The sequence below is a fragment of the Ictalurus punctatus genome, chromosome 22 (assembly GCF_001660625.3).
Source record: "Ictalurus punctatus breed USDA103 chromosome 22, Coco_2.0, whole genome shotgun sequence".
NCBI lineage: Eukaryota > Metazoa > Chordata > Actinopteri > Siluriformes > Ictaluridae > Ictalurus > Ictalurus punctatus.
The window spans coordinates 17,668,278-17,690,338 of record NC_030437.2 but is presented as its reverse complement, the minus strand read 5'-3'; the positions used below and the strand labels follow the sequence as shown (position 1 = coordinate 17,690,338).

The window sequence follows — 22,061 nt, the reverse complement described above, 5'->3', positions numbered from 1 at the left end:
CGAAAACGAGTTGCGAGACAGTATGGACTGTGATCTTTTCTCTATCAGAGATTTTTGTGCTAATGTGGACATGTAGAGATTTTTAATTAGACATCTCTGTAGCATTCCATATGAGCAATCACAGGATCTCATCTCCATCCTTACAAACCCTGGAATTAGTGGTCCAGGATGGCTGTAGTTTGCTTCCTACCTGTAGCAATGATAATGATAATGATAATGAGTCTTTATTGGTCACGTATATGTTACAGCACAGTGAAATTCTTTTTTCTCCACATATCCCAGCATGTTAGGAAGTTGGGGTCAGAGCGCAGGGTCAGTCATGATCCAGCACCCCTGGAGCAGAGAGGGTTAAGGGCCTTGCTCAAGGACCTCAAAGACCTTCTGATCAGTAACCCAGAGCCTTAACCGTCAAGCCACCACTGTCCAATGGGCGCCATTGATGATCCATCAATCAATCACAGAAAACATCAGTGTAGCTCTGATTCAGTCATGTAAGATTCTTATTTACAATATCAGAAGTATTTGCCCTTTTACTGTGACCACACAAACTTGTGCTGCTGTCACATGATTAGCTGATTGGATAACTGCATAAATGAGCAGGTGTGCAGGTGTTCCTAATAAAGTGGACGGTGAGCGTACCTATGAACTAGCTAGCGAATATTCCTCATGAGGATATGATGCCATGAAACATGCGCTTCCACCTCAGAAACACACACACACACACACACACACACACACACACAGACTGTTAAACACACTTGCTGCAGCACAATTAATTCCAAACCATCTGTTTCTGTCACCTGCATCTGTGTGGCTACTCATGCATCTCAATACATCACAGACACGAAATCCTTAAATCAGGCAACACTGGGGCAACGTTTTAGAGAATATTTGAGCTCAGGAGAAAAAGAAAACTTTGCTAAAGGAGAGGGGAGGAAAAAAAAAAAAAGAAGAAGAACATCCAAGCAGAAGGTCAGCTAAAGCTCAAAATCCGGTGCTTTCCACAATAACACAAAAGGCCACAAGGTTCCCGAATCCATCAGTACGACAAACCTGCATGAGACGCCGGATCTGCTGAAAAGGAGAGAGTAAAATATGGAGAAAATGAGAAAGAGATCAAGAGAATGAAAGACGTGGATGAGGTTTTAAAAGGCCGCTGTGTTTTTCCTGGTTCAGGAGTACATTTAAATCAGGGTGAGGATTTGCATTCGCATTTTTCGACTCAAGGCAAAAAGTCGTGAAATTACTTTTACCTGCTTTTCCAATTCTCATCTCTCTCTCTCTCTCCCTCTCTCTCTCTGTGACGCAATTACACAACAGAACTACTGAAACCGATCGGATGCTGCGGGACAAGTTCAGAGCAGCCGAACAGCCCTGAAATAACATTTGGAATGAAATAAAACGACAGGATGAAAATCACTACGGAACGCTCGCGCCGCTCGCGGTATAGTATGCTGTAGATCATTAAAGAAACGCTTTCTTGCCTTGAAGTTGAAGATTGGGGGGGTGGGGGTGGGGAGGGACGTCACCTGGTCTACTTATACTGTAACTGTCCATATTAGGTGAGCTCAGTCTAAAAGAAGTGGACCCCGATAGGACCTTCTGCCGTTGTAGCCCGTCTGCCTCAAGCTTCACCGCGTGAGATCCTTTTCAGCTCATCACAGTCGTATAGAGTGGCTGTTCTCCTCGGACCTCTCTCATTCATCAACGAGGCGTTTCCGCTCACAGAACCATCAACACCTATTAATTTGCACTAGGTGTAAATTCCCAGGAGATCAGCACTTTATGGAAGGTGTGTATTTGAAGCTTTAAATAAAGAACATCACTCGTATTTCACACAATTGTTTATTTAAAACTGAAGGTTACAGGCTGGACAGTTGGAGGCTATATGGAATTATTTGAGTTATCAGGAAGTTTATCTCCGGTGCAAAACTAGGGAAGTAAACATCAGACATGTCTAAACTGAATATCTGGGATTTAAATGAAAAATTGTAAAAAATTTGACCCCCCCCAATACAGAGGAGTTCACCGGGTCCCGCCCTCACACACCTGATTCGATTCAGCTTTTTAACACACCCTTTTTACGAGAATAACAAGGGTGTGATCTGATGTACAGTGTTAAAGCAGGATAAACACCGTACACGAAAGGAAGTGCACGTCAACAAGTAAATAACTGCGGCGAAATGAATTCACCAGCGGCTTTGATTAAAGTGAATTATACAACACGAGAGTTCGGAGACGCCGAACTGGGTCACCTCCCTTCTGCTTTCCATCTGCTTTCGTAGTTTAGACGGACTTAAGTGTACCATCACGCATCTTTCACAAGCGCTTCTTCACATCTCTTTGCCAGTAACAACAAAATGACGACACCGAGTCACGCGCTAACGATTTTTTTTTTTTTTTTTTGAAACGGTCATTGCTGAGGCTCGAAAACACACCGAAAATAAATAAATAAATAAAAATCTCGATTTAGAGTCGACTCGGCTCTCGAAATGGAAATATGAACCAGAGAGAAAATATACTTGGGGAAAAATGAGAAACAGCACGCTTTTTGCATTTAATCTCCGCAAGTACTATAGAAACAGTCTCGTCTGTTTTTGTGCTTTGGAAACATGATACTAGGGTCAGATCAGGGTCAGATGCCGTGCTAGAGGATCTTAAATGTGTAAGTGTCTCTTACACCATATTGTTTGCATGTATCGCAAATACAGTTTCTATGTAAGGAATAAAGCGCTTGATTATTTTCTTATTACGACGTGTTCCCGTTATATTACGTTTTTACTTTACATTTTGAGGGTGTTATTTATTTATTTATTTCTTAAAGAATGACATCATATTGACTTGGTTCGCAAAGCGAGTTCGTTCCGGTTATCGCTTCCGTTACAGCTATAAACAGTCGCTCCCTCACCAGCCTCTTTCTTGAGGTTGATGAGACAAAAAAATAAATAAATAAATTCGAAAGGAACCACAAATGTTAGGAACCGCAGACTGTCCTGAAGACTTTCGCAAAGTTACAGCTTTACCTGCTACTGTTACAAAGCACTGACACTGGAGACTTAATGTTTTTGGGAGGCTTTAACGAGATGAATCGACACCCATGGACCTGTAATGTGGCCAGAGCCATATCTCCCTGCAGTTCTCGCCTGGTTTCCCACTGACGCTGAGCAGGGTTGAGCTGGGCCAGGACCTGGATGGGAGATGGCCTGGGGAAAACTAAGGTTGCTGCTGGAAGTAGGGTGGTATTAGCAGGGTGTGTGGGGACTAATGCCACAATATAGTGATGGGGATACTATACTGTAAAAACAGCACCGTGGTCATTAAAAATCCCAGGACACTTATAGTAAAAGAGTAGGGTTATACCATGCTCTCTCCACTGCTCTTCTTCCTCTGCAGACCCCTCTGTCACTGATGGCACCACAGTCATCGGCATCGTCCAGACCATGACGTCTGCATATAGAAGGGGAGGTTGAACACCTGGCTGTCTAGTGCAGGAGCTGAACACACCGGAGATGATCGTGGACTTCAGGAGGAACTTCCCAGCAGTCCCTCTTCACCATCACTATGGCCGCCGTGGAATCCTTCAAGTTCCCCGGGCTCTACCGTCTCACAGGATCTGAAGTGTGACACCCATAATAACTCCGTCGTGAAAATGGCCCAGCAGAGGCTGTACTTCCTTCACTAACCGAGGAAGTTCAACCTGCCAGAGGAGCTGCTGACCAGGTTGTACTCCTCTGTCATTGAGTCTGACAATAACTGTCCGGTTTGGTTCAGCTAACAAATCGGACATAAAAAGACTACAACAGACAGTCCGGACTCCTGAGAGGATTATTGGTTCTCCTTTGACCTCCGTCCAGGAACTGTACTCCTCCAAACGATGAAACGGACAAGAAAAATCATTTCACCCCACCCCCCCTGGACATAACCTCTTTGAACTGCTTCCCTCTGGCTAGCACTAGAACATCCAGACACAAAAGCGACTTCTCCCCACAGGCCATGAACAGTTAACTGCCTCCAAGGACCCTCTTAGTGCAATCCTTTTCACTGTAGATAGACTCTTATGTGCAATATAATATATGCATGTATATACCCCTACCTTCTGTACATTGCATTACCCCTTGCATAGCTGTACACACTGTAGCATCTGTACCATGGCTATTCTGCCTTAAGCTTATTGTCTCATCAAAATAATAAAACAAAACACTGAACAATATACTATATGAAGTTATGTATGGTCCAGCATAATAAAACAAGAACTCTCCTGTCAAAAAGTATTATCCTGAATTTATTATTATTATTATTATTATTATTATTATTATTATTATTTAAGGACGTAAAAAGTAAAATTCAGTTAAGTTAAAATTCTGAAATAGAAGAACGTGCGCATTACATGACAGTTATGCCACGGCGGCTTCCCGCTTTTCGTCCTGTACTATAACACACATCATAGAGTGTAAGAGACATTAACATTATTTAATCCCCTATACAGCCAACTCATATAGAAAGTAGGACGCTGAATAATAAATGGCTCCCTATCAGACAAAAGCTGGGTTATTAACGCTTTTGTTGGAGATTTTTACAGTTGGAGATGAAAGGTGGTTAAAATGTAGACACCAGTATGTTTTGAGTGTGTGTGTGTGTGTGTCTGGATAAAGGTAGCTGGACCTTTTTTTTTTTAATCCATTAAATCAAAGCCTGCGTGTTTTAGAGTGAAAGAAAAGAGAGCAGAAAGGACAGACCGGAGGGCTGCTGTGAACAATGCGTTTCATTTATAAGTAATAATTTTTATATATATATATATATATATATATATATATATATAAAATATACATAAAACGTCTTTCTCAAGCCAGAAAAACAAAAGGATGGAACAAAGACGACACACACATCCAAAACAAAGGATACCTGGATATTATGCGAATTTCTTGTAGGGATTCTACTGTGCACTACAAAGGGCAAAGATATCAAGTTACAGTCTCTTAGTTTAGTCTATATCATGTCATTATTCCCTACCATAAGTAGAGCACTTTTTATATCCTGTACGTATATTGATTAGGGAGCGAATCCTAATTGGCTTTGGAGTGTACATGCCATTCATTTATACCCGACGCACTTTACAGGCTGTGCAGTCGTTCTTTAATTCCCCAGATAGCAATATTTTATATTGATTAAGTGAGCTGAATCTCAACTGCCTCTATATTGGGTATACAGTATAGCGCACTACATAGGTGCCATTATTTCATATCCTCTTTCGTGCACTCCAGACGGGCTCATCATGGACATGTAGTGTGCTACAAAGGATGAAAATGCCAGTGTTCCGTATCCCATCCAACGCAGTTGTTATTTAATACACCAGGTAGTAATATTTTATATTGATTAAAGGTGAATAAAGAAATACAGAGATGAGCCACAAAAGTTCTGGAACCGAGACGAACCTCTACCAAAGTGATGGAAAGGCCAAAGTGTGGAGAAAGAAAGGCTCTGCTCATGATCCAAAACGTACCAGCTCATCTGTGGAACATGGTGGAGGTAGCGTCATGGCTTGGGGGCTTTGCACGGCTGCTTCTGGAACACTCTCACTAATCTTTATCGATGATGGAACTCATGACGGTAGCGGCAGAATGAATTCAGAAGATTACAGGGACATTTACAGAGAAATGCATCCGGATTAATCAGGAGGAACTTCGTCGTGCAGCAAGACGACGGTCCAAAACGGACCGCCGACGAAACAAAGGACTTCATCAAGGGGGAAAAGTGGAATGTTTTAGACTGGCCAAATCAATCACCTGACCTTAACCAAATTAAGCAGCATTTCACCTTCTGAAGAGGAGACCGGAGGGAGAAAGCCCAGAAAAGCAACACAAAAGAAGAAACCGACAGTTTGGTGATGTCAATGAGTCGATGCAGTTATCACAAGCCCGGGATATGCGACCAAATATTAAGTGTTATTTACGTTACTTTAAGACTCTTAAATCTTCCTATACGTTTGCTCGCCTAAAAATTGGGTGTTATTTAGGTGAGCAAAATGGTGTTAATGTCATTACTTCATGACTTAATGTAACGAGCGCACTAATGACTCCCTATTGGACGTCTAAAAGCACAAATACTGATTAGTAGGATGCATTTATTTCATTCACCATGCAGTGCACCTACTGTATATATCGATTAAGAGGCTCCCAATTGGACATGTAACACTTTACAAGGTGAAAATGCCACTATGCCGTACCCTATGTAGTGCACTTGAATAGGATTTAGGGGATGAATCCTAAATATATTCCTTTTAGATGTGTAGTGCACTTTGTAAGGTGTGACGCTGTTATGTCATATTCCTAAGAAGTGCATGTATCCGGTATATTCATTACAGGGATGTCGAACATGTAGTGCACTATGAAGGGTAGAGTGGACAGTATTTCATACCCTATGTTTAATATATTTGACTACGAGATGCTTGTAAGCGTTTAATTTCTTTACCCTTCTTCCTGTGCGTTGTGAGTAAAAAAAAAACGCTTCAGAAAACTTTATGACGCACAAACACTGGCGCACACACACACACACACATACACTCACACACACGGTGCTTTAAATAAATTGGTGAGCAAAGAAGAGGGAAGAAAATGAGTCAGACCTCACAGCGCACTCAGCCATGATTTCGGTACTCTTTATTCTTTTTTTAAAATTTATTTAACACGCTCCGTCATTAGACCACCACCCTCACAGCGTACACTCCATTCAGAGTTGCTCTGCTGGTGTTTAGCGCCTCGGTAAGGAGTGTGTATCATGTTCACAGGTTAATAAGGAGGGACAGAAGAGCCAGCGTGCCCTCAGGAAGTGGGAGATGAGCTAATGATGCCTAATTAGTTCAGCGTCCCGCTCTTGTCTTTTCTCCTCTGGTCTGCAACGCAAACACGATGAGTCATTGGACACCTGCTCTTCACAGCGGGGGTCCCGGAGAAATCATCCTCCTCATCATCATCATCATCATCATCATCATTGTCATAACAGGCAGACAAACTCAGATGTCTCCGTCCAAAGCCTCTTCCTGCAGCGGCTCCCGGGAGGGATTTCTAAATTTCCTCCTCCCCCGACTCATCTCGCTGGAAATCGTCGCGTCAGCAGCTCCGCAATCTAATTCAGTCAAATAACGTTCCTCCAACGAGACTCCATCATCCTGCTTTCAGTGTGTTGCAGTCACTAAAGGAACAAGTTTGGCCTCATTCCAAAAAGTAACCGATAAGCCAAGGCATGATAGTGTTAGCACCAGTGCTACAATGCTAAAAACGTAGCATATACCAGGGAAAACTATAGCCTCCAGTTAAGCATCATGTAGCTGCATCGCACGCTTGAGTCGTTCAGTGTGTCAGACTTGACCATGTGGTTTCTGTCATTGCGTAACACGCTGATTTGTGAAAAAATGAATCATGAATCATGATTCAATCATGAAGCCAAATCTATTGATTTTGTCCTTTTCATTTTTGCCTGATAATATTTGTTTTTTGGTTGCTAACGTTTCTTAATTGATTTTTGTTTGCTAACCTGAATTGTTTTGTTTGCGACAATTTCTTTGATATTTTTTTTGTTTTGTTTGCTAAATTTTTTTTACAAATTTTTGTCTGAATTATGTTTGCTAGCATTTACTTATATTCCTCATTTCCTGATATATTTCTTTGATAAGATAGTTCCAGTTTGGCTTGTACTGTACATTCACTTGTTGACACAAAGTTATTTTTTTTATAAAACTCTGCGTGTGTAAATTGTTACACTCGATTTTGAGGCGAGTGTTTGATGAAAAACTAGGAAATGTTAGCTCTCTTTACTTGTTAGCTAAATTAAAACTCAAGAAACAAACACTGGAGAGCAAAAATGCCTCATCTTCTAGTGTTGAATCAGCTGTGGTGCAACTTACCAGAGACAAAATATTCAAACGTGTCGCTCTGTGGATACAAATATGAAACGATATCTATATCATTATTGATGCTTTGCAATAGGCCACATCATACCTAGGGGGTAAGAGTTAGGGTTAGGGTTAGCGGTTAGGGTTAAGGGTTGGAGTTAGGGGTTACGGGGTGGGGTTAGGATTAGGGGTTGTGGTTAGGTTTAGGGGTTGTGGTTAGGTTTAGGGGTTGGGGTTAGGTTTAGGGGTCAGGGTTAGGAATAGGGTTAAGGTTGAGGTAGGGGTTAGGTTTAGGGGTTAGGTTTAGGGGTTGTGGTTAGGTTTAGGGGTCGGGGTTAGGTTTAGGGGTCAGGGATAGGGATAGGGTTAAGGTTAGGTTAGGGGTTAGGTTTAGGAGTTGGGGTTAGTTTTATGGGTTGGGGTTAGGTTTAGGGGTTGGGGTTAAGTTTAGGGGTTGGGGTTAGGTTTAGAGGTCGGGGTTAGGGATAGGATTAAGGTTGGGGTAGGGGTTAGGGATAGGGTTAAGGTTGGGGTTAGGTTTAGGGGTTGAGGTTACGGATAAGGTTAAGGTTGGGTTTAGGGGTTAGGTTTAGGAGTTGGGGTTAGTTTTATGGGTTGGGGTTAGGTTTAGGGGTTAGGTTTAGGGGTTGGGGTTAAGTTTAGGGGTTGGGGTTAGGTTTAGGGGTTGGGGTTAGGTTTAGGGGTCGGGGTTAGGGATAGGATTAAGGTTGGGGTAGGGGTTAGGGATAGGGTTAAGGTTGGGTTTAGGGGTTAGGTTTAGGAGTTGGGGTTAGTTTTATGGGTTGGGGTTAGGTTTAGGGGTTAGGTTTAGGGGTTGGGGTTAAGTTTAGGGGTTGGGGTTAGGTTTAGGGGTTGGGGTTAAGTTTAGGGGTTGGGGTTAGGTTTAGGGGTCGGGGTTAGGGATAGGATTAAGGTTGGGGTAGGGGTTAGGGATAGGGTTAAGGTTGGGGTTAGGTTTAGGGGTTGAGGTTACGGATAAGGTTAAGGTTGGGTTTAGGTTTAGGGGTTAGGTTTAGGAGTTGTGGTTAGGGGTTAGCTTTAGGATTTGCCTTAAATCGGGATGTTTAACAACCACTGTTGTATCGTATCCGCTACTACTGACAGCTATGATTCACAATTTGACTTACGAGCCCTTCCCTCAGTCTGCAACCAATCAGCATTGAGCGCAGAATAATCGAGTCTGTCTACTTCACAGCAGAAATGGCTTTGTGTACCAGCTACCAGTGCTGGTATTTTTCATGCGGAAGTCCTGAGAAAATCTCTGCAGCAACCTAACACAGCTGTACCGCTGTTCATCCATGTGGCAGCAGCACAATGCATAAAATCATGCAGGTCAAGTGCTTTAGTTAATGGTCACATCAAGCATTAGAAAGAGGAGGTCAGTGTGAGGTCAATGACTTTGACCATGGCATTTTGGCAATACTCTTGCAAAAAGCAAAGCTAAACAACAAAAACAGCAACAAAACAACAACATCCAGTGAGCAGCAGTTGTGCAGGTAGACACACCTTGTTGATGAGAGAGGTCAGACGAGAATGGCCAGACTGGATCAAGCTGACACGAAGACTCGAGTAGATCAAATAACAACTCTTTACATCCATGCTGAGCAGAAAAGTATCTAAGAAGATATGTCGAAACTTGAGGTGGATGAGCTACAAGAGCAGAAGACCACATTGGAATACACTCCACCGTCAGCTAAGAACCCTAACACTAACTCTTAACCTAACCCCGACCCCTAACCCCTAAAGCTAACAAGAAACAGACTTTTAATTCACGTGATCATGTGACATCAACGTCATGAAACGGCCAAGTCGATATAATTTCAGCTCAGTTATCGACTCAACATATCATAACGGAAGTCTACACTGCCTTGCCTTGCAATTGAGGTTTTCCACATTATTTTTGTGCTATAACTTGAAACAGGAATGAACAAAACTGGGATTTTGACCATTTGAAGGTTGTTGGTTGCAGAAGTATTCACCCCCCCTCCCCGGATCAATCCTTGGTAGAATCGCCTTTAGCTGCAATCACAGCTGCATGTCTTCTGGGCTATGTCTCGATCAGATTTGCACATCTGGATCCTGATATTTTCACCCATTCTTCTTGGCAAAATCACGCAGTGAAAGTGTAATGAGTAAACATATGGACAGACCCTGCTCGAGGCATAATCGGCTTAAGAATTCTTTCGTATTTACAGATAGCTACAGTTTGAGAAAATGTCAGAGAAACGTCTTTACTATGAATTCATACCTGGTATTGACATTTCCGTCCAGGAGAAAGACTGCAAGCTTGTTGTCATTGCTTCTACACTGCTTGTGGACAGTTTATGGGGTTTATTTCCCCCCCCAAATCCTTCGTACAGAATTTCAAAATGCATAAAATATTCCATGTTAAACTACTGAACGCTGTCGATGGGGTTGTTAATGCGCAGATTGGATGTATGTGTGCGTGTATTTAGCTAAGGGGGGAGAAAATGAATCGGAAAAATAAAATAAAACGGGGTAATGAGCCGAGTTAGTTATACGGATAAGAGGAGAAATCACTAAACCATAAGAAACACGCTGAAAGAAAGAAAAAAAAATGCATTCAATAAGAAAGGAAATGAGAAAAGAAAAAAAAACATCAATCAGCTTCCTCCTGCTCTGATAACGTTTTCAATACGTGCCCCCAAACACTGATTAAACGAACGATTAACTAATCTCAAATTAACAGCTGCAGGAAACGGCTTACTCCGTTTTCAATCTGACGAAATGATAACGTTGAAATGACATTCATATTCATACGTATTTATAAATCATCACGGGATCGTTTCTATATATACGTACTCGACTAAAGATGTATGAGGCTTTATTAATGTTTATCAAATTTGCATACGGCCTTCTTAACAAAACGGATAAAGCCTTACGCACAGATATGATCATTTTAATTTGAATAGTTACCAGGAAAAACATCATCGTTGTTACTGTGAGGACGTGTTTAACATTTTTGGAAGGAGTCTCCAGCGTCAGCACTTTGTAAGAGCCAGAAGTAACGCTGTAAGTTCGAGACTTAAGAAATTTACGCTTCTTGGTAACATGGCACGCTGTGTTTTTTTGTCTTATAAACGTCTAAAGAGAGAGAGAGAGAGAGAGAGAGAGAGAGAGTTTAAAGCTGTTATAGCATAAGTGATAACAGGAATAATGTCGCTAGAAATGGAGAAAAAACATGACTCGTCGCTCCCGTGTCAGAAAACTGAGAAACTTCGATGACCTTAAAATCTCCTCGGATTGTTACAAAGCGCTGACACCAACCTCGCGGCTTCTCTCTCTCTTAAAGTTAATATAAGCCTGTGATTTGCCGTACAAAGTGGCACTACTGTCAGAAAATGAATTAATCGACACCTAAGCTGTAGTATAAGTACGTATAAAACACAATACGGAGTCATATCTCACTTAATTATACTTACAGTGCGAGGGTTGAGCGTGTTTCTGAGAGCGCATTGGCTCAATTCAAGACACGGAAGTCGTTAATCATCCTCCACCGTCAATGAGGAAATGATTGAAAATCCGGCTTTGCAGAGGCAAATTGATGGTTTCGTCGCTTCGATGCTTTTATCGGCGTTATAAGATGTACGTTTTTTAATTTGCCGAACCACTGATCCATTTTTAAGACACTCCTGATTCCTCTCATGTGGGTCTCGTAATCTCATGCCCTACTCTACACACACATAATGCGAGTGCGTTCAGTCTGTATTACGGAGCTGACGAGATGAACTGGGAATGTTGCAACAACCTGAACATGGGACAAAATGGAGTACGGTAACTCTGCAGGATTGGGAAACACTCTAAAAGACGTAAAAATACGCAGATTGTATAAAAGATACCCTGATAAACACGGGAGTGGACACGATACGCCTGCTTAATGCGAACGTACGTGTTTATTAACGCAAAAAGACTCACAAAGGTTGGCCCCCTTTTAGTCAATACTTGGTGCTAGCTCCCTTTGCCAAGATGACAGCTCTGAGTCTTGTCCTATAACACCTGATGAGGTTGGAGAATACATGGCGAGGGATCTGAGAGCGTTCCTCCGTACAGAATCTCTCCAGATCCTTCACGTCCTTCACTCTCCTCTTCAGTTCACCCCACAGGTGTTCTATGGGGTTCAGGTCAGGGGACGGGGATGGTCAGGGCAGGACCTTGATTTTGTGGTCAGTAAACCATTCTTGTGTTGATAGATGTTTTGGATCATCGTCCAACCACGGCCCATTTGAATCTTTCTGGCAGAGGCGGTCAGGTTTTCATTTAATATCTGTTGATATTTGATAGAGTCCATGATGCCGCGTATCCTAACAACATGTCCGGGTCCTCTGGCAGAAAAACAGCCCCAAAACATTGACGACGTGCCCCAGGCGAAGTTACTGCGTACATGACTGTAACGGTGAAATACAACTAGACTTCGATTTACCATCAGATATGCTGAAAAGCAAATTACAACTCAAGCCCGATTAACACAAAGCAAATACGAGTCTTCCGTTACTTTAGAATCGAATAAAAATCACTTCTCAAGCAAGTCACACAAAAGTAATTGTGTCCAAACTCACATGGCGGGGATAATAAACGCTCACAGTGACATTCCTTGTAACATGTGGTATCAAAACAGGATTATATAAAATACACGGAAGAAGGTGACAGAAATAGTAGGCCTACTCTTGTATACTGAAGTTCGGCTATAGGTCGGTATTTCCTTGCACTGCTTAAACACACAAGTTTTTTCACATGGTCAGATGACGACGGAAGCGATGCTCTTCTGCACAATATGCCCAGACAGTAAACCCCCCCCCCCCACACACACACACACAAAAAAACCCTCTCGCGTGGAACTGATATGGCTGGTGTTGCCAAGTACTTGCGTGCGAGGCAAGTCAGCCTTATGTGTGCCCCTTTGTGTTTGGACCACCACTGCTGGGGATGGATCTCCGTGCCGATAGCAGACTCTGCCCTGTAGCGCTCCACACATTTCTCAATAGAGTCCAGCATTTCATCAGTGTCAGACTCCAGGAGAGTTGCTTTTTTCTTAGGCGGCTCATACTTTGTTGTATGTTGTGCAGGCCTCCCTTCCCTAAGCAAGGCACCGATCGAACTCCACACCTCAGCCCGCCCAGCTCTGTGCAGAACCCTGAGGTCCTTAAAACTAGGACCAAATGCTGTTGCAATTCTCAGTCATGTCAAGCTGGTTTTTTCCCTTGCATTTCTCCATGTCTGTTGCAAAGTTTTGGTTGAATTTTACCGTGAAGGCTTGGTCATGCTCACTGGTCTCCATCACCCATCCCATGATGGATGGCACAGAGCTGGCAGCACCACTGAGCAACTTTTCTACTGGGACAAGTTCACGCATGTACATTATTCGCGAATGTTCCGTGCGATATTGCAATTTCTTCGCACAAGTTAAACTCACGACGTGGCTGAAAACATGGCCGATGAGAGCATCAGTAAATCATGTTAGTGCCATTTAGTCCTGGTCATTCTTATAATTAGCAAAAAGTAACATGATTTTTGATTTTTAAAAAAATAAAAATAGAATTAGCAAATAGAGAAAATTTGGTTAACTAGCATCAGTGCACGTGCCATGAGCCAAATAACCAACGTGCCATGAGCCAATAATGGTTATTCATTAAAAGTGGTCTGATCTGATCTTCATATGTGTCCTAATTTCCAGTAGCTGCTTATAACAATGATGAGGAGGAATTTTGGACCCGTCCTCCATACAAGTGTTTCAGTTCGTCTGTATTTTTTTTTCCTGTCTTGATTAAACAGCCCTCTTCAGGTCATACCACACCATCGCAGTTAAGATTAAAGTCAGGACTCTAAAACACGAACGTTCATCTTTTCCAGCCGTTCTTTAGTTAAGTTGCTTGTGTGCTTTTGGTTATTGTCTTGGTGCATCACCTAACCTCTCTTAAGCATGAGGTCAAACTCTGTCGCCTTGACGTTCTTCTGTAAAATGTCTCGATACAGTTTTGAATTCACGAAATCACGATGCTCCCTGCACCAGGCTTCACAGCTGGGATGAGATTTTGAGTTTAGTGTACAATGCATTTTGTTCAGTGTTTTTTCAGAGTTCTCTGCAGGTCTTTTGCTGTTACCCTTGGTTTCCCCCCCCCCAGCTCTTTCTGGATTGCCTGTTGTGACCTTCGCAGGACACCCACTCCTAGGGAGATAGTAGTAACAGTCCTGAATTTCCTCCATTTGTAAACATGTCTTACCATGACCTTTCCCAACTTTGTGCATCTCTATAATGTGTCTTCTATGGTCCTGTGAAAGTCAATGGGATGGAGACATGGTTCACATTAATCAGTGGCTCTTGAGAAGAACACATTTCTCAGTACCCAGATTTGTGTGTCTTTATTTAAAAGGAAAAACCGACATTTCCAATCTAATCTCCTTAATTAAAACACCTGACTCCAATTAGCTTTTGGAGAAGTTGTTAGCACAACAGAGGTTCACTTACTGTTTCCAGCCTGCGCTGTGAATGATTACTCAATATGCTTGATAAAGACTTGAAAACTACTACTCTGTGTGTGTGTGTAGTTTCTTGTGACTTAGATGAAGATCAGACCACGTTTTATGAGTAATCGATGCAAATATTCCTTTGGTAATACCAAAGGTTTCACAAACTTTTCTTGCAGTTGAATATGACAGCTTCTCCAGGTAAATACAAGCAGAACCTGAGTTTAAAAAAGCCATACAAAAGCAGTACAACAAGGCACCAGACCCAGATGACATACCACCAGAAGGTCAGAAGACAGATGAAATACGTCAGCAGAGTTGTTCTATCAACTGTTTGGCCAGATTCAGGAGTACCAGATGAACCTTTTTGTAAAACTGCCTGTAACTAGCATGACTTGTCCAGAGACAGATTGTTTAGAAATGTTTAGCATCCCCATATTCCCTAGCCTCTAGCTTTGCCGGTCATATGCTAATCATGAAATCCGCCAATTAGAAAGTAAGCAAATATGATATTTTGTAATGGAAAATATTTTGGTAACGACTCTTCATTAAGCCAAACTGCATGTATTTGACATTTTCTCTTGCACTTCAATACTCCTAGTTTGACATACGGTCCTGCAACACACGCTAATCAAGTTTACACACCATTTATGTGACAATGGGGCCCCCTAGTGGTCACTCATCTTCTCTAGCAACACAGTGCACCAGATTAGTTTGTATCTTGGATGTTTTTTATTTTTGGTGTGTGTGAAAAAGGGAATATGTACATCAACAACTATACGTTATAAAATCAAAGTGACCTAAATGACTTTGACTGTGGTATGTGACTGTGACACACACACACACACCAGTCCCTTGGGTTTACACAAAAGATAATGGCGGAGTGTAATCCATTCGTAAGCAAGGTTGGGGCTCAGCCACACCACCCATGAGCCATAGTGTTCCTGATGACTTCTACACACTTTTCTGGCCACAAGCATCAGGACCCTGAAGGCTGTAATCTAATGGGAAAACAACCTTGTAAACACAATGAACCTTTCAGCATGCTGGTTTGTGTATATACACTAGCTTCATGTATATGAGCTCAGAAATACGAGAAATATCTGCTGATGACCTGCTACTCTGACAGGGAGTGTTTAATAGCACGGGCATCATAATAATGAAGAAAACATGCAGTATTTCTTAGACCAGGGGTTCCCAAACTTTTCCAGGGTAAGGCCCCCCAAATGGCATTAACATCTGACCGAGGCCCCCCTTTTGCAAGATGTCTTTAAAACACATTAAAAATACAGGCTTCTGAATATATCCTTTTTAAAAATTGATTAATAATTACATCTTTACATTACATTACATTAGGAATTGAGTGTGTGTGTGTGTGTGTGTGTGTGTCTGAGAGTGAGAAAGAGAAAACATACTAGTGGGAGGGATGGGCTTGGTGGCTCCGACCAAATTGTTGAGGCCCCCCGGGCGCCCCCTGGCGGACTCCAAGGGGGCTGCAGCCCCCACTTTGAAAACCACTGTTAGACAATAAGACTCTCCAGACTTTCTTACACTCCTCAGTTTTTTTCATTTATTGTACATGCATACAGAAGGAAAAAAAACATACAGAGGGTGACAAAGTAAAGGGAAAAACTGGTGGCTTTATTACGGCTGTAAGGGCTTTTAGTTTTGCATGGCATGTCTTATGCCCTGTAGTTTATATACCTCAGACACACTCATACACAAACTCAAACACACCCATATTGAGATTTAACCCAGGCTGGAGCTCATCTGTCTAAACCAATCACGTGTGCAAGTCCAACATCTCAAACAAAAGCATATCCAAAAGCCAGGAAGTGTTTCCTTTACTACTTTATGTATATCCAGAGCTGATTAAAGTACAGCTGAAAAGTTGAAATACATTTTCGATCATAAAAAAAGAGAACTCCACCCTGAAACACATTAAATATATTTCTATCCAAATATTTGTTTTGTGTTTAGTGATTCTGGTGCTAATTTGTTGGTTGATCCAGACATTGTTATTGCTAGCACTGTTACACCACTGTTTAATAGGAGTTTTTATTTGAAACTACCAGCAGCACTGTAGTTAATGTATCAAAATACAAGGAAAGGTCATCGAAAGACGTTTAAACCGAAAAAAAAGTCTATAATAATATAAACGACTGGGTTTTCACAAAATGCTTTCGATGGTACGCTTAGTCCCTGACCTAGTGAACTGTGTACTGTAGCATGACGATGTGTTTCTGATAGAGACTCCAAAGCACTTTCCACTACTAGCTCAGGCTGAAACGTAATAGTGCGTCTCCTATTATTATCATGTTAGCGAATTGTAAATGTATTTACTCTGTCAGCAAGGTTGCCAAGGTTACCTTTTCATACCGCATGCCTGTTATTTTGTGAAATCACGTGTTTTTATGCGGTTTTTGGGTTGTGCTTAGAGTGGGAATTTTGTGAAACCTGGCAACCCTGCCCACAAGCTTCAGCAATATGCCCTTTAATGCTGCACATAAAATTAAAATCCTTGCAGGATCCCAATGCATACAAACTAGTGTAAGGCTGGTAAGCTTACTATGTGAATTTAAAAAAAAAAAAAATACTCCACCTACTCTTTGTACCCGTGCTCGTTTGCATTTACAACGCATTATCTGTTCAATCCGAATAAGGTCTCTGCATTCGGTTAGTACACAGGTAGAAAAGAAATTCCTCCGTTTGCATCGTGTGCAATCCTTTTTTAATCTTGCAGGTCATTTCCTGTCAGATCCAGATCCATTTGCTTTGCGGAGGATGAAAGCAACGCAGCTAGGTGCGTGCAGTAACTCTTTGTGAGGTGGCACTGTTGTAACCTGTGAGGACGAAATGACAATAGTTTATTCATAAATCATACATTTATGTTTCATATACATCTTATTATGCAGCATATTTGACATATTTATAAGTCTAGTGAGATAAAATCAGGTTATACCACACTGCTGTTGTATCCTCAGATCTGATTGGTCAGAAGGTGTTGATTAATTTTCTATATAAAGGCAGCTCTGACAATAGTGACGCAGTTTGTATTAATCTACATATCTGTTATTGTCTCTATAGTGCAACAGAGTTCATTCGGAATACACAGAGACTGGAACGAACGTGCTTCGTAGACGTTCCACAACATTTAATGTAACTATCAAGGGATAACCCCCCCCCCCCAAAAAAAAAAAAAAAAACATGACGGGCTCTTCATTAATAAATAAAAAAAATTGCAATCCAAATTTCTGTGATATAAGAGGAATAAAAACAAAAGGTGGGACATGCCGTTACAGGAAAATAATCAACTTCTGGGTTGTCAAAAAAAACAAAAAAACCCTTCACTTCGTCACACCACCTCGTTGTTGATCATTTTCCTACAGCACATGTACGCATATTTCAACAGCGTGTTCCTAAGTGTGTTATTCTTCGTTTATAGCACTTGTAAGACATATGTTTGTGTGTCATGGTCGCACGACGACTACAATAAAAATGGATTTCGCGGAATATAATCATCACAGCTTACCTCAGCCTTTTCACATTACACCGCTCACTTTTGAGCCACGGTTCGAGCATCATCACCCCTCTGTCGGTCAGTTTGTTTCGAGAGAGGTCTAACTCTTGAAGGTGGGACTCGGCGCTCTGGAGTGCAGATGCTAATCTTCCACAGGACTCGTCTGTAATATTGCAGTCTGCAAGTCTGCTTAGCACATAATGGTATATTCAGAGTCGGCAACTTGCGAACAAAAGTTGTGTTCTTGCTTAATCGATAAACCTAATTTTGCATTTCTCTATACAGTCAGGTGCGTACCTGGACACTGGTGGCGCTGTTGTTGTTTTAGCGGTCTACCACAGCATACTGAAATGAACTAACGAGACTCCCGGCGTTAATCTGAAGGTATTTACATGCCAACTGGGTGAACGGTGTAGGAATTACAGCACTTTTAAATATGTTGTCCCTGCCTTTGTTTTTTTTTTTTTTACGGGACCAAAAGTAATTGCACAATTGATTGCTCGGCTGTTCCGTGGCCAGGTGTGGCATTAATTCGTTATTTCACTGAGAAGTTAGCATACAATAGGTCTAGAATTGATTTCAAGTGTTGCGTTTGCATTTGTTAACTCTCAATATGAAGTACGAACAGGTGTCTGGGAAGCAAGCCATCGTTAAGGACGGTTCAAAACGGTCCGTATAACGCCCCGTGTCCAAATCAACGGCTGTCGATGGGAGTGTTCACATCCGCGTGTAAAACGCGTGACGTCAGAGTTTTTTTAATGACTCGGGGTTGTTGGGTTTTTTTTTTTTCTTCTTCGACCCGACGCGTTAAAAACTGGCCGACCGATGAGATTCGCGCTTTCGTTCACGTGCCCGGAGCCACTGAAGCTGCATAAAAACCACGACTTGGTGGCACTCAAGCACAAGAAGAGGAAAGAAGAAGAAGAAGAAGAAAAAAAAGCTTACGTGATACATACACGAGGAAAAAGCGTGAGCCCATGTTCTAGTTCAAACCTGATGAGAACTTCATGACTCGTTTAATAAGATCACGTTGTGGCCATTTTTTTTTTGCATATAATTATTCTTGACCTCTTATTCAACTAGCTAAGTGCCTCATTATTGCATCGTTGTATTATCATATTGACCACAAAAAAAAAAGAATATTCATAGTCAACACTTCATCAATTTGCAGGAACATTAACATTTTTGGGCACAACAATAGTTGACTTATACCCACCCACCTCCTGCCCAAAAAATACATTTTCTGTTAACCAGTGCGCAATAAGTTTGTGAATGGCTTTTTACAAACACAAAGCCTGCCTCTCTTCTATTTCTTCTCAGTGATAAGAAGGTGTCAAGCTGTGCAGCGCCACCTTGTGTACCAGAGCATTTCTGCTTTTCAATAGGCGCCATCTACTGTCAGGGAGTGAATTTGCACCTTCATTCAACGCATCGCTCGTGTTTAACGCGCAAGTGTGAACACACACACACAAAAAAATGCAACATAAAAAACGGAACATTTAACGTGCTGAAACAAATATCCTTTAGGCTGCAAAGATCAAAACAAACTCAAAATCACTAGTACATTAAAAAGGTAGAAAGCACTGGTGAGCTCAGAAACACCAAAAGTAGTGACGCCCAGAAGACCATGGAGAACAACTGTGGTGGATGACATGACTTATTTCTCTGTTGTTCTTCACAACAGTTGGCCGGATCAAAAACACCCTCCGGGACGTAGGTGTATCTGTGTCAAAGTCAACAATCGAGAGAAGACTTCACCAGAGTAAATAAAGAGGATTTACCACAAGGTCTACACTACTGGTAAGCCTCAAAAACAGGAAGACTAGGAAGACTAAAGTTTGCCGAAAACTCCCACAAAGCCTGAACTAACATGTGTACAGGTCTGGAACGACATCCTATTGATTGTCAGCCATCAAGCGTTAAAGGTAACAAATTTACTTTATGATTATTAGTTTGTCCAATTACTTTTGGTCCCACGTATAAAATATAAACAGTGCTGTAATATGTAATGATAATTCCCACACCGTTCACCCGATTTGGACGTAAATACCCTTAAATTAAAGCTGAGAGTCTGCACTTTGACATAATCATTATTTCATTTTAACTTCAATAAAGTGTTGCTGAAAGAACTATTATTTATTCCAAAATGTCCAAATATTTATGTACCTGACTGTTTATCAGGAGGTTCCTTGTTCTTATATATATTATATATATATATATATATTTTTAATGCCTATTTCCTTCTCCATGGAAGTGTGCATACCTCAATGTCTCAAGTTGACAGTGTGGGCTTTGCAGCCCTTTGCAGAGATCCACCAGTCCTGCATCTTCTATGTTGTTGACACTCAGATCTAGTTCTCTTAAGGGAGAATTTGCTATACGGAGTGCAGATGCCACGATCTCACATGCTTTATCTGAGAGTTCACAGTCGCAGAGTCTGCCAACATATCAGAAAACACATTACATCTACAAGAACATTTTCAAAAGTCAGCCTGTAATTTATTTAACATAGCACTGCTTACATTGCCTGCTTCGATGCCCTGATGATAGGGAGTAATCTTTGACGACTGGATGCTCGTATCGTCTTGTATTTCCTTAGGTCGAAGACTTCCATTACATCCTCGGACATCAATAGTACAAAGGCCAGGGCTGAACACTGCTCTGGGTTTAATTTCTTATCATGGAGTGTACCAGAATGCAAACTCTCCTGGATATCCTTCACCACACAATTGTGACCCATTTCATTCAAGCAGTGGAAAAGGTTAATCGTCTGCGTCTCTGTTCTGTCTTGCTCACCGATCTTATCCTTAATGAATTGGACAATTTCATCGTTTTGAAGGGATTCTTTTTGGAGCTGAGGCAAAAGACCCTGTATGAGCTTCCTGCTACGCTCGGTAATAAGGCCCAGAAGGAATCGGAGAAACTGGTCAAAATGCCCACACTTGTTTCCTAAAGCCTTGACCACTGCGCTCTTGAGTACGTCCGTCAGCGTCGTCTTCTGCGCTGCGGAGTCACTGCCGTGTGAAGCAAGAACATTTACGCCTTCTTTCAGAAATCGGCACAGGACGTGAATGGCAGCCAGATGCTCCTGTACACTCAGGTGTAGGAAGCAGAAGACCCGCTCTCTGTACAATCCAAACTCTTCTCTAAACAGCTGTGTGCACAGAGAGGAGAACTCGGATGCCTCGTTGATGTCGATCCCACAGTCCTTCAGGTCATCGTCATAGAAGATCAGAGTGTTCTTCTCCATCCCCTGGAAAGCTAATTTCGCCAAGTTCAAAATCATCCTTTTGTCACTCTGCGTCAACTCGCGCAGATCTTCGTTCATGGCTTTCTGGTACTTCCTGTTCTTCAAACCTGCCTGTATGAGTAGATAATGTATGTACAGGTGAGTCTGATTTCTTGGAAAGTCACCGATTTCGTTGTCTCTTATCAGTACGTCCAGGACGGTTGCCGTAATCCAGCAGAAGATCGGGATGTGGCACATGATGTGTATGCTTCGAGATGACTTCACGTATTTAATCATCATGTTGGCCATATGATCGTCCTTACACTTCTTGCGAAAGTACTCTTCTTTCTGTGGGTTGTTGAAGCCTCTAACTTCAGTCACCCGCTGTACACACTGAGACGGTATCTGATTGGTCGCGGCCGGACGAGAGGTGATCCACAGGAGAGATCTGTGCAGTAGATTACCTTTGATTAGATTTGTCAGAAGGACATCCATCGATGTTGACTCCATGATATCATGGCATGCCCTGGTGTTTTGAAAGTCTAAGTGGATTCGACATTCATCCAGACCATCCAAAACCAGCAAAATCTTAATGCCATTCTCGACACTTTCGATATCTTTGAGCTCGGGAAAAAACCTCCACAAAAGCGACATCAGATTGCAGTCTTCCGTCTCGAGGTTGAGATCACGGAAAAACAGAGGAATTATGAGGTCAATGTCTTGATTGGCAGTATCTTCTGCCTAGTCTAGCATGAACTTCTGAACAGACACCGTTTTACCAATCCCAGCAACACCTTTAGTTAAAACGGTTCTGATATCATCACTCGGGGACTTAAAAATGTCCGTTACGTTAACGGGGGTTTCTCGTTTGCTACAGTTTTTGCCAGCTTTCTCAATTAGTCTCACTTCATGCTCCTCTC

The 22,061-nt window shown here is 41.9% G+C and overlaps 1 protein-coding gene across 1 annotated transcript; it reads right to left on the bottom strand.

The window, feature by feature from the left end:
• Window positions 1–15,947: 15,947 nt before the first annotated feature.
• On the bottom strand, window positions 15,948–21,795 carry LOC128628652 (protein NLRC3). The gene is made up of 4 exons (XM_053674266.1): window positions 20,435–21,795; window positions 20,176–20,349; window positions 17,925–18,098; window positions 15,948–17,235 (listed from the first exon to the last, which is right to left on the bottom strand). Exons 1-4 carry the CDS (start codon window positions 21,793–21,795, stop codon window positions 17,124–17,126), a joined length of 1,821 nt encoding a protein of 606 aa, XP_053530241.1. The 3' UTR covers window positions 15,948–17,123.
• Between the last annotated feature and the right edge of the window lie 266 nt (window positions 21,796–22,061).

Bases quoted from the DNA above. Each gene is read 5' to 3' on its own strand.
- LOC128628652 (XM_053674266.1), bottom strand. From the start codon at position 21,795: ATGTCGCTTTTGTGGAGGTTTTTTCCCGAGCTCAAAGATATCGAAAGT. The intron at 20,350-20,434 runs GTAAGCAGTGCT...ATATGTTGGCAG, and splicing joins AGGGCATCGAAGCAGGCAAT to ACTCTGCGACTGTGAACTCT. The intron at 18,099-20,175 runs GTATGCACACTT...TGTGCTAAGCAG, and splicing joins TGTCAACTTGAGACATTGAG to ACTTGCAGACTGCAATATTA.